General features: G+C 41.3%; 1 protein-coding gene across 1 annotated transcript in view; it reads right to left on the bottom strand.

Annotated features, from left to right (window-relative positions):
- The window catches only part of GALNT18 (UDP-N-acetyl-alpha-D-galactosamine:polypeptide N-acetylgalactosaminyltransferase 18), a 481,364-nt gene that overhangs the window by 223,108 nt on the left and 244,409 nt on the right, over positions 1 to 13,847 (bottom strand). The window contains exon 3 of the mRNA XM_006885591.1: positions 9,850 to 10,016. Within this exon, the coding sequence (XP_006885653.1) occupies positions 9,850 to 10,016 (167 nt within the window). The remainder of the gene's footprint in view (positions 1 to 9,849; positions 10,017 to 13,847) is intronic.

Genomic DNA, 13,847 nt, shown 5'->3' with positions numbered 1-13,847 from the left:
TCCTGAGGCACAGGGTACTTGGGACGAATCTCTCTTTATATTATCTTCCTTTAAAAATTTGTAGCTCACTTATTTGTTTATGTATGTATTTATTTTCATTATTATCTGAGTGAACATTTATGAAGCAAATTGGTTTTTCCATTCAACTGTTCATGCACATTTTGTTTTATAACACTAATCAGAATATAATGTTATCACACTCTCATCACTTCATCACTGTGAATCTCATTCCCTCTAATCTTTTTATCCTATCCCTTCCTGCCATCTGGGTTTTATTCTTGACCACATGCTGCACTTTTGACCTTTTGTGGGTTGGTTATTCTAAAAAGCAAATGTCTCTCAGGGATTATTGTTTCCCTTATACGACTCATATGAAACATACCTAGACCTGTTGTCAAGAAAGGTGTGTGTCTGGGCTATATCTTTTATCCATACCAATTACATCTGTAGGCTGAGTAAATCATTCCAGAAAATGGACTCTATGAAGAAAACTGTAGCATCAGAATAAGACAAAGACTCATCAACAACCTGCATTATTACATAGATGACACAAACTTGCTTGCTAAAAGTGAGGAAGACAATGCACTTGAGGAAGAAGATCAAAGACTATAGCCTTAATATGGATTACATCTCAACACCAAGAAGAGAAAAATATCTACCACTGGACATATAGGCAACATCCTGATAAATGAAGGAAAGATTAAAAATGTTAACAAATCAGTCTTACTTGGATTACAGTCAACATCCTTGGCACCAACAGTCAGGAAATCAAAAGATGTATTGCATTGGGAAAGTCTGCTGTCAAGGACATATCCAAAGTAGTGAGGAGTAATGATGTCAATTTAAAGACTAAGGTGTGCCTGATTCAGGCCATGGTCTTCTCAGTAACTTGTTATTCAGTTGAGACCTGGACAATGAATGAATAAGTAGAAGTAGCATTGATGCCTTTGAATCGAAGTGCTGATGAGAAGTGCTAAATATCCTATAGACTGCCAAAAGAACAAACAAGTCTGTATTGGAGGAAGAGCAAACAGAGTGTCTGTTGAGAGCAAGGAGGGAGAAACCTTCACCTCATATACTTCAGGCACATTGTTAGGAAGGGCTGTTCCTTATAAAGGGACATTATGTTTGGAAGGACAAAAGGTCAGCAAAAGAAAGGAAGACTCTCAGCAAAATGGATTGACACAGTGACTGTAGCACTCTGGTCAAGTATGTCAGAGATGATGAGGCTGGCATAGGACAGGACAGGGTTCAGATCTGTTGTTCACAGGGTTACTATGAGTTGTACTTGACTCAATAGCACATAACAATACTTGTTTGTTGACAACTGAACCACAGGATTGAGTTTTATTCTAGGTCTGAGATGTGTCTGAAGGTCTTTGTTTTGGGGGTTCCACCAGTTCCTATGGGACAAGAGGGGCTAGTCTTTCTTTCATATTCTTCAGTATTGTTCTAATTTTCCCCTACTCTATCTAGGATCTACTGTGATCCCTTTAGAGTGGTCAGGCGTGATAGTTGAGCACTGTCTGGTTTTTCTGATCTCAGTATTATGGAAGTTGATCTTTGAATGGTCCATTAGTTTGTTGTTTTTTTACTAATTGTTTCATTACATCTTTGTTTTTCTTCCCTCTTTGTTCTAGATAGGCAGGGACCATTTCCTCTGACCTTTTTATCCTATCCCTCCCTTTCGTCTTTGATTGCAAGTTTTTATTACTCCAGACATTGCTCACCAAAGTAAGATGTAGAACATTGTCTTTGTGCACATTTGTCATTTATGGACATTTTCTCATTGATGAACTTTTGAGGTTTTTCCCACCTCTTTGCTATTGTAAATAATGCTACAATGACTATGAATATGCATATATCTGTTTGTGTTGAAGCTCCTAGTTCTTTAGGATACATATCTAATAACTGTTGTTGTTGTTGTAAGGTGCTAGCGAGTTGAGAATAACTCAAAATGACTTTATGAATAATCAGTCTAAATGCTTTTCTAGCTCTTGCCACCCTCACAATCTCTAACACAATCAAGTCCATTTCCAAAGTTATGGTGTCAAACCACCTGGTTGAGGGGATTGCTCATAATATCAAAGACTGCAGCCTTAAACATGTATTACATCTCAACGTCAAGAAAACAAAAGTTCTTACCATTAGACCAATAGGCAACATCATGATAGATGGAGGAAAAAAAGAAATTGTCAATGACTTCATCTTACTTGGGTCCATGAGCAACTCACTTAGTACCAATAGTCAGGAGATCAGGAAATGTATTGCACTAGGGAAGTCTGCTGTCAAGCACCTCTTTAAATTACTGTGGAGCAACAATGTCAGTTTAAAGACCAAGATGCATCTGATTCAGGCCATGGTCTTTTTAATTATTCACTATGCACCAGAGAACTGGACCATGAATAAGGATGATAAAAAATAATTGATGCCTTTGCGTTGTGGTGTTGGAGAAGAGTACTGAATATCCCACAAACAGTCAAAAGAGCAGAGAAGGTGCAGCCAGATTGCTCCTTGGAGGCAAAGATGACAAAGTTATGCCTCATTCTCTGGGCATGTTGTTAGGAGGGGCTATATTTGGAAAGGGACAAAATGTTTGAAAAACTGAAGGATCAGCAAAAGAGAGAAGGATCCTCAGCTAGATGACTGGCACAGTGACTGATGCAGAGGGCTCAGATGTGGCAGAGATGAGGATGGCACAGGATAGGACAGGGGTCAGATCTTTTACTCATCACTATCATTTGTACTCAACTGGACAGTACCACCACCACCAACAAAAATAGGATTGCTTGATCAAATTATATTTTCATTTCCTACTTTTTAAGGAAGTATCAAACCACTTTCCATAGTGGCGGCACCATTTTGCATTCCCGCTCACATTTTAAGACATCTCCAATTGCTCCACACCCTCACCAGCATTTGTTCTTTACGATCTTGTTGACAATCAAAGCAAGAATGGAAAGGTTCTTCTCACATACTTCGGACATGTTGCTAAGAAGGGCCAGTCCTTGGAGGAGATCATCATCCTGGAAAAGGTATCAAGGGTTGATCTAGGAAGGGAAGACCCAATAAATATGGATTGACATGGCAACTGTAACGAAAGCTCAAGTTGTTGTTGTTGTTGTTATGTGCCGTCGATAGATGTGAAGGGAGGGGGTAGAAGTGGATGGGTATCCTGGTGGATGGTGGAGCAGGGAAATAAGTGGGTAAAGACACATGTGAGAAAGGCAGGGACAGCACTGACACTAAAGTTAACTCCGCAATAAGGGATATACCTTTAACTTGCTGGTCTGTCTGATAATTCTCTAAATCTGAACATTCACATTAAGACAGACTAGGAAGAAGGATTGGCCATCCACTTCTAAAATAGCAGGCCTCTGAAAACCCTATGTACAACAGAACACATTTAGATAACAGAAACGGCAAAGAAGGTTGAGTTTTCAAGTATGGAAATACAAAGGAAGAGGAACAGTTGTAAGCAGACACTGGTGATTGGGACATGGAATGTGAGAACCATGAATGTAGGAAAATTAGATATTGTTAAGGAAGAAATGGAACGCATACATATTGATATACTAGGCATTGGTGAGATGAGATGGACTGGCATGGGGCATTTTGAGTCGGATGACCATATGAGTCGGATGAAAGCTCAAGTAGACTGAGAAAAACTGGATAAATTATGTTTACTGCATTGAAGCCAATGAGGGAGAGACTAGTTTAAAAGTAATATATTTTAGGGCATTATGATTATCCTAAGAGTCTGGAATGAGGGTGGCAGAGTGGAATAATACTCGGGGTGGGGGCTCGGGGGGGTTGTATACCAATGAAGGAGTTTTTCTTTTGCTTTTCAAGGAGAAGAGTGAACTGGGGGTGGGCGGGGAGAAAAGTGCAGTAATGAATGAATGGAAATCCACAATCTCTGTAGATGTTCATTGAAATTAATTGAAAAAAAAAAAGCTCAAGTATATTAGAAACGTGAGGACAGCACAGCTAAGGGCAAGGTTCTGATCCGTCTTTCATAGAGTCGCTATGAGTTGCAGTCGCCGTAACAACAATAACGTGTTTGGTAGCCATCTGGATATCTTCTTTGGTGAAGTGTCTTTTCATGTTCTCTGTCCAATTTTAATTGGGTTGTTTTATTTTTTTTTTTGAGGTGTTTGAGTTTTCTATAAATTTTAGAGTAATGTTTATACATCTTAGCTAAGCTCAAATACTAAAATTTTAAGATCACTGTATTAGTGTAACAAGCTCATATATAGGAATCATCCCCTTTGAAGTGGAACTTGCTTAGGAAATTACTAAAAAGGTAGAAAACAGGGTCTTATATTCTCATTCAAGGACCATTTTCAATGGCTGAGGACTTTGACTTCGGGGGTCTAGAGAGATTTGGCTAAAGGAATAAAGTGACCCCTTTCCTGTGTTTGTGGAAACAGAGGCCTGATTTCAAAGCAAAGGTGGCAGAGAATGGACTGAGAGAGATAAAGCTCCAACACACAGACCCTGCAAGAAACTCCTAGGAAGGACGACTAGTAAGAGAGAGAGCTGACAACTTTCTTGGAACTGGGGATCTCTGGCAGCCTAGTGGTAAGGAGCTGCACTGTCAACTCAAAGGCATGTGATTTGTTGTTCCACGTAAGAAAAATGGGCAATGTCTTCCCATGTGATTTATTGTCTCTGAAAATCTGATTCTATGTAAGTCAATAAAAATTTTAAATAAACAAAACACCAAAAACCAGACCTGCTGAGAGGTAAGCTATGAGTCAGTTCTAACTCCACAGCAACACAACTGCCATCAAGTCAACACCACGTGTGCCTATACAGAAATATGCTCTGTCAAGTTTTCAATGGTGGACTATGGAAGCAGATCACCAGGCCTTTCTTCCAAGGCACCTCTGATTGGCTTTACTCTCCAGTCTGTCAGTCAGAAACCTAGAAGAGTTGACCAACCTTAAGGTCTCTATCTAATAGCTCTCTCACTCACTCACTCACTCATTTGTTTGCGTTTTTGAGGCTCCTAGCTGACTCTTACTCAGTCTGGTTTCTGAGACTGTAAATTGCAGCAGGGGGGATTGCTTATATTTCTCCTGAGGAGCAGTTGGCGGGATTTAACTGGCAGAGAAGTATAGCTTTAGGTTAGTGGCGAAAATCCCTCGGGACTAAGCCGCGAGACCTCTAACCTGCTTAAGTTAGAGTTTCAACACCAAAGTCCCTCCCATCATGTATTATATCATTCAAGTCTCCAAGCAAACTCTAAGGTAGGAATTAGCCATCCAATTTCACAGATAAGAAAAATAGGGTTCACAGAGGTTACGCACACAGCTAGGAGGAAGTAAGGGGGAGAAGAGTTAAAACTAAAAAGCCAGCTTAATGCTGAATCCTGAACTCTTTCCATTATAGTACATTGTTTCAGGAAGGAGAGAAAACCAAAGACACACCTTTAAACAGAGTCTACATGGGAGCTACTGTCCTTACAACATCATGGCTGTTCTTATTATCCACTGTTTAACTCAGGGCCCTTTTAGCGCTTTACAGCTTACATGCAATTTTTCTGTCCATTAACTAATGTTATCTTAGAGATACTGTTGGGGTAGGGGACAGGTGTAAATAGGAGCCGATATCCCCACACAGACTGAGGAATCTCAAGTCTAAATCCCACTGCTAGGAAGCGGCAGAGCTGAGATTGGAAGCCGAGTCCTGCTAAATTTTATCTCTATTATGTTCCCACTTTATTTTTATTTTATATTGATTTTCATAAAAAATGTCTACATTTTGTATCATTCATGTAGATTATATTTCACAAATTCTAACATTCACTTTGTGATTCAAATGCTCACTCATGTACATAGTGTTTTAAAAAATCAATCACTGTGGATTAATTACTTAATAGGCATAGGCCTATTGCCCCATCTTTTCAGGTCCCCAATGGATTTTTCTTAATCCTCCCCCTACATTCTCAGCTCACATACTCTGTCATCCTAGTGATTCTGTCCTCTCCCTACCCTCTGCTCCCCTCCCTTTCACCTTTTGGACATTTATCCATATCTTACTCCTTGTATTTTTATAATAATGGTCTTATGCAGTATTTATCCTATTTAGATTGAGTTAGTTCACACAGGATAATGCTCTCTAGATTCTCCCATATTATACAGTAATTTACAAAATCATTGCTCCTTCTTGTTGTTGTTGTTGTGTACCGTAGAGTTGACCCCCAGGCGACCCTCCGGCAGGTTTTCAGAGGCAGTTAATTGCATGGGAGGAGACTGCCCATCCTTCTCTCAAGGAGCAGCTGGTGGCATTCGAACAATGCGCCTTCAGGATTTCAGTGCAGCTTCTTGCTACTAGGCCACCAGTGCTGAATAATATTCCATTGTGTGAATGTACCATTTTATATTTATCTGCAGGACTCGCTCTGATTCACCTTTCTCTTTATCCCCTCAGGTTAGGCTGGGTCCTCTATGAGTATTCATAGAAGTGAGTTGACCTGACTTGTCTGATAGCACCTCCCTGCAAGGAGTCTGCACAGACACAGTGGTGCAGGCTGAACCACTCTAATGGGTCCTTCACGTGTTTTAAGGCCAAAAGATGTCTTGTTTCCTCTAACAGCCATAGTCTCAGGCTCACTTTGGGAACTCAGAAATGCCCTAAGAAATGCTGTTATTGGTCACCCCTCTGTCTTCTTCTGCACCATACCCCTCCTCTAACTCCAGGCCATTCTCACCATGGCCTGACCATGGCTGGGATCAAACTCTACTGCTTCACTCCACCTCTCCTCTCAGCTTCCATCACCACACTCTCCTCACTGCCTTCAACAATCTCTCTATTCCCTACTGAATGGGGGAGATGAACCCTTTCCTCTCATAAACAGCTTTGTTGCTATGCCCAGGATCTCAAATTTTCTTCTCTCACCAGGACCTTTGCTTCCTCTTCCCCCTCACCACCTAAATCAATAAAAGTGAAGCCTGAGTCCTCAAATCTATTGCTCTCAGGCCAGCGTAATACACAGTCAATGTCTTGAGAATAACCTGCCTTTAAAAAACCAGCGAAATAGAACAAAACAAAATATAATAAAATTTAATAACTAGAACAGAACATAATAGAAGAGATCAAAAGGGCTTTACACTTTGTAAGGTGAAGTATTGTTTCTAAAAAGTTTTGCTTCAATCATTCGTATAAGTAGGTGTGCTATCCAGGATCATAATGAAAATGGATTTCTGGCTGTGGATTATAAAAAAAAATTAAAATGAAAACACTTCTCAGGTTTATGCTTTAGTTTTTGATTCTTCTTTACTGTAAAAATTCCCTGAGAGAAGTATCTGCTTTCACTGCCTGCTCTTCATTTTCATCAGCTCCTGCAGCCCTGACTCCTCACATACCAGCAAAGCTGCCTTAGAGGTGACCACATCTTCCTCTCCTTTCTGTCCTTCCACCTACTGGGGGGTGCAGGTCTACAGACGATGCTCCAGCCAGAAAATGCAGCCTCTGCCCACGGAGTCTGTGCTGTCCTCCAGCTTCTCCTGGCTGCTCCTTTTCTGTTAATCTCTGGTTGCTTCTGTAAATGCCTCACCCTTGGCATTCTCTCAAGGGTCTGTTTTTTGTTCTCTCTGCTTCTCATTTGACTTCCTCTCCTCCCAGTCAGTGTTTCAGTTACTCTGTACACACGACATGTGTGCCACATGAGGTGGAACCAAGGACTGGGGAGTAATACAGACTGTTCCATTTTTCATGCATTTTATCATTCATTGTATGAGGTAAGGTAAGCAAAGGAGGACTAATCATGGAAATTTCACAGAGCAAGAAGCTGGGACTCTAAGAGACTGAGGGGCATTTCTGTGGTCATTTATCATGTAGTGGTAGATATGGTCCCAGAACTCATGAATTCAGTGCGTAATCCAGAGCTCTTCGCTTCACGCTATAAACAGGAAAGCTGATGCACATAAATGTCAGATTCTTCTCTTTTTCTGTAGTGATTAAAGACAGAAGAACTCGTTACAGACATGATGAGGATCCTATTATGAAGAAGAAGTGAAGGGCTCCAGGTTGCATTCTCCTGGAGTTTTGTTCTCTTCTCTCTGTATGTGAAGAAACGCATAAGCATGGGGCGCAGGGATTCTTCTGTCTAAGAGGATTCCCTCACCCCTGGAAGGCTGGTTTTCTTGCCTTTTTACCAGTGAAGAGTTGAAGGGGCCCCGGCCATTCTGGATAAAGTCCACGGGTAGGGTACCTGAGGTAGGCTAACCAGAGCCCTGATGGCTGGAGACAGGAGATGGATTCATTCTTGTTGCCTTTACAATCCACAATTATCCCCCAAACCACTATTGTATAATTGCTGTCATACCTGACAGCTTTTCCTTCCTCCACACTATGAAACTCTAACAGTCAGATGATTCATAAGCACTGTCCTTCAGAACATTCTAAAATCTCCACCACAACACTGTTCCTACATTTCTAACTACATGATGATAAAACGAAAAAGAAAATGTATTTATGGAGATTAAACATATTTCAATTATCTGATAGGTTTCAGCTTTAATTGATAAGAAAACATAAATTGCCCATTTGAATTTCTCATTAAAGCAGCCGGTTCACTGGAGAATTTTCTACCTGATCCAGAGAGAGTTCTGAAGATAACATGAACCCAGTGATCCCCTGAGACGATGGCCCAGTTGTCTATTTTTAAAATTCATGCCTTATCAGAAGCTCATCCTTATAAAAGTTACCACCACAATCACTGTTTTTAAATGGTTTTAATATGTCCTTTTAAAATGTTAGCAACATGACGAGGATGGTGTACATGTGGTGAAGCAGAGGTCATGGAATTTGTACCAGAGGTAACTACAAAAGGAGAAATAGTGATGTGACGGCTTCAGAAATATATTAGCAGACCACCAAGGGACCTGGTTGTGGCCATATGAACAGAGAACAGATGCTCCACCAAAACGGCTAGGTATTTAACAGCTCCACTGCTGTTGTTGGGCTAGTCATCCACCACCACCCTCCCCATCAGCACCACTGTGACATCTGCTACCACACGCACTGTCAACAACTCCACCATCATCACCACGACTTCTGGGACAACCCCAGCCAACAATCTTCTAGGGAAAACACAAAGGCGTGCTATTTATTCTAAAGGGGAGTAGGGCTTCATGGGAAGAGTCTTTGTAAACATTCCCTGTGTACATGGCCAAGGTAGAGGCCAGGGTTTTGTGTGCTTATACACACACACATACACACACACACACACACACACACGTATGTATGTATGTTTTTATGTATGTATGTATGTATGGTTGTTGTTTTATGCACGACCATGTACCATTGAGCTAGACCTAAGTCAGGACTGATCCTCCAGGTGGTTCTCAGAGCTTGTAAGTGGCAAAAGAGGAGACTATCCTCTTTTTCTCTTTGAGCAGTTGGTGGATTTGAACTGCTTGCTTTTGGGCTGGCAGCATAAGTCCTTACCCAGAGCCCATCAGAAGACAGATAGGTAGATAAGATAGATAGATAGATAGATATTCTAGAGATAGATATTCTAGTGATAGATACTATAGAGATAGATATTATAGAGATAGTACAGAGATAGATATTAGAGATAAATATTAGCTGAATGTTGGAGAGAGGGAGAAGCTTGGGTATCAAGCCCTTTGAGACTTAAGACGCAGAGAGAGGGTGCACCTACCTTCCAGAGCAGTGCCCACCATCAATCATTTCTCTCTGGGGAGACCTTGTCTCCTGACAAAGAGAAACCTCAGAGAGTAGTGAGAAAATAGCATGAGCAGAAGCTAAAGCTAAACCCTCTGTTCAGATGCAGTCATGGAACTTGGGTCTAGGCCTGGAAGCTGGGGCACTCACCATTGCTGCTGTTGTCATCCACCAGGATGATCTCCTTGAGCAGGTGTGAAGGTGTGCGCTCGATGGCTGAGTGGATGGAGCGCAGCAGCACGGAGAGAGCTTCATTGACGAAGATGAACACGATGCTCACCTCCGGCAGACTGTCAGGGAACGAGAGGTTGCGGCACCTGTAATTCACAAAAGCCAGGCTCAGATGTGTCGGCGACCTGATGAAGTTGACCCGAGATGCAGGGCCACTCAAGTCTTTGCTCCAGCATTGCTGAAGAGCCCAGAGTCCAGATTTTTATCTCCAATACAACTGGAGATAATTTTTCTCCAATGCAATTAAGGTGACCTTAGGTATGTGGAAGATAGGTCTGCACTGACCAGAAGCAGCCTGATCTTCCACAGAGTCTAAATCTGTCACTATTTATTCCAGTTAATTCTGGTTCTAATCCCAAGCCAGACTGGATAAGCTGAAGTTTGCTTACTTTGGCCATCAGAAAAATATAATGTTTAGATAGAAAAGAGTATAATATTTAGGTGAGAGTCAGTGAAAACAAGAGAAATGTTCAGTGAGATGGGTTGACCCAGTAGCCACACAATGAAAACACACACAAGAATACTTATAAACATGTTACCGCCCTGGGTAATGTCACGCTTTGTCATATGTCAAGTTGCCATGAGTCGGAGCTTATTTAATGCAACTAAAACAGCAACAAGGATTCCAGCTGGACAGTTGTGAACAGTACAGTGTCTGGCACCCGAGTACCTGGTATAATAACTGACACTGAGTGTTTCCAGGAACACTGCTCAATATTTCTAAACCTGATAGGATGGAAAATGCCACTAGAAAGAAGTCTTAGTATTTCCAAAATGGGTTAACACTTAGGTGAGGGCAGTCCTGGGGTGAGAAATATGTTTCTTTCTCCATCATTGGAAGACATACTGCATGTGCCCAGCCCTTAGGACTCATGAGGATGCCCTGTCAGAACCCGGCTGAGGCTAGATCACGTCTAGAGTCAGCTCAGCATAACTGCAGGACAGAGAGACCTTGACAGCCTCCAAATCCAATAAGGCTCAGAGAGGGTGAGTCCACACCTAGAGCGGCATTGAGTCAGCTGCTAGCTAGAATCCAGATGCAGAGCTTGTGATACCTACTTCAAGGTTCTTCCCTGAAGTGGAAATAGCCATAGATGAACAGACTCTAACTGCCCCATTTCCTTCCAGCACCAATGAAAGCCTGAAATGGTTTGGAGGTCTCTTGTCTAAAGGACGTAAGACACGGTCATAGGCAACGACGCGCCAGTGGCCATGTGAAAAAGAGCATATGCCTTAAATCAGACTCTGTAGAGAGGCCGGACAATAGAAGTGCCATGGTTCCTGAGAGCATGTCCAGTTCATTCCCTGCAAGTGCGGTCAGTGTGGGCAGAAAGGCACTCCTGGCACCATTCTGTGGCTGAAAGGAAATGGTGCTCCAGAGCCACCAAGGTCTCATCTTCAGGACAGCTGGATTAGAGGACAGAGCAATGATCAGGTCACCTGAGCCCCGGTCCTGGCATCTGTCGTGGACCTGGAGAGGAGGCTGCTCATTTCCAGATTCCCATCCCCTAACCGAAGACTCCACTTCCATCACCCAAAGGCAGAGGTGCAGCCAGGTTAGAACGCACAGTAATGAGCACAATAGCGCAGGGCTTCTGCTCATCAGTAATTAAAGTGTGTGCAAGAAAGGAAGGGGCTTGCTCATCCTTAATGAAGAAGGCTGCAGGATAACCAGCACTGAGCAATTTGGAGAAATCACCGTGGGGCCCCAGCCTGCTTAAGAGCATGAGATTAATAAACTAAAATCACTGTCTCTATGGTTACCAGAAATTTACAGAAACTTCTCCCATTCTATTTCCAGCTCCCCTTCTCTTTCACCAAAAGGGGAGGGGGTTGTGGGGGAAGGGAAAGTATTGAGTCGTTCCTCAAATTGGCATAAATTGTAAATTTTATTTATTTATTTTTTCCTCAGAAAGCTGAACATAGAAATTCCCTATGACCCAGCTATTCCACTGCTTTGAATATATCCCAATTCTTTATTTGTAATAAGGATTAACAGGTCACAACACAGAATTCATCAGAGCATAAAATTCATTCATTCTTGAATTTGTTAATGGGGCAAATGTTGACTGACTTTTTCCACGAGGCAGACATCACTGTTCTAGACACTGAAGGTTCAGAGGGAGGTGGACCAAATCCATGTCTTTACACAGCCATTGTTTCGACAGGGGAGACAGAAGAGCAGGGACAAACCAACAGTACAATGTCATGGATGTGGAAAGTAGTGTGGTGTAAGAGGATAGCATGATCTGGGGAATAGCTCGTTCCAGAAGGATTAGTCACAGGAGGCCTTTTGAAAAAGACAGTTTTAACAGAAAACTGAATGATAACACAAAGTGAACTGTGCAAAGGTCCTGTGGGAAATGGGAAACACAGGTAGAAAATGGGAAGAATGCCGCTATAAAGTGAGGACTGTGACTAGGACTGTGACTAACATAAAAAACAATGTTTGAATGTTGAGTTATGAAAACCAACTTTCTCTGTAAATTTTAACGTGAATTACCAGAAAAAAAATAGACAACAAAATACCTTCCAAAACAAACATACAGCCCAGGAAGCCCTATTGGGAAGTTCCAAATAAGTTAAAATGGAGCTAGGGTACAGAAACCTGGCAACAGAAGGATGGAGAGACACAGCTTATTTAGGGATGAAGGGAACAGATAGAGAGGAGAAATTCAAAGAAGGAGACATGTTGAGATGCCATCTTTAAGGTTATTACATCTTTCTCAAGTTTTTTTTATTATTAAGAATGTGATTTTTTAATAGCAGCAATGATACAATCTATGGTTAAGAGTCAAGTAATGACCTCCGATTGGCACTTATTTAGCTAACAAGACCATCAGCTGGACTTCCCTTGTTGTTAGCTGCCATCAAGTCAATGTCACTTCATTTTGACCCTGTCAATCTGCACCACCAGGCTTCATGGCTGTAATCTTTAGGGAATCTGATTGCTAGCCCTGCCCACATGGTGCTGCTCAGTGGCTTAAACCTCCAACCTTTCCATGAACATCCTAGTAATAACTAACCTTTTGTACCACAAGGCTTGCTTGGACCTGGAAAAATGATGACATGTTTAACTCCCTGTGACTGCATTTTAAAAGAATACCCTCCATAATCTAACTACTAGCACATATTCATTTTTTTATCAACATTTGATGAACAGCTTCAAATGAGAATATGTCAATACATGTCCATTCTTGTCCCCATCAAGCTCCACCAGCAATGGAGACCATGTTCCTTTGTCTCTTGCTCATGTTCACTCTTTCCCAGGGCTATCTTTGGGTTCTCAGACCCTTGAAATCTTGATCTCAAGGTCGTTCTAAGGAGTGTTAGGGGTTAAGTGCTTTCTCCTACTTTCTTTCCTCTTAAATGAAGAATGTAACCACTTGGCCTCCCCTTTACCATTGTTGCTAGGTGCTGTCAAGTTGATTTCTATTCATAGCAACTCCATGTGAAAAGTAGAAGGATTGTAGAACAATGAAAGAATTTTTCTTATACTTTTCAAAGAGAAGAAGGAACAGGAGGGGAGGGGTGGGCAGGAAGAAAAATGTAACAATGAATGAATGGAAATCCAAAGTCTCTGTAAATTTTCATTAAAATTAATAATAATAGTAATAATAATTTTTTTTAAAGTAGACCTGTCCCATAGGAATTTCTAGGCTACCATCTTTTTTTTTTAATAAATAAGCAGTTTATTTTTTTGTATTTTTTCATACAGGATAAAGCACCCAGCAAAGAAAAACACAAAGCACAAGAAAGAATTTTACCACAGTTGTCTTCGGTAATTTACCTCTATACTTTTATTCCAGTTTTGCTCCTTAAAAATATTGTTAATTATTTTTTAGAGTTGAGAAGAAATTACTGAATTTCTGCTTTTGAATCCTGTGCTGTATTGTTCTTTTCTTTTTTTTTTTTTT

This window comes from Elephantulus edwardii, unplaced genomic scaffold (assembly GCF_000299155.1).
Source record: "Elephantulus edwardii isolate Elephantulus edwardi_28Jun2011 unplaced genomic scaffold, EleEdw1.0 scaffold00044, whole genome shotgun sequence".
In the NCBI taxonomy this organism is placed as follows: Eukaryota; Metazoa; Chordata; class Mammalia; order Macroscelidea; family Macroscelididae; genus Elephantulus; species Elephantulus edwardii.
Note: the sequence above shows the minus strand (reverse complement) of the source record. Positions and strands in the feature narration are given on the sequence as shown.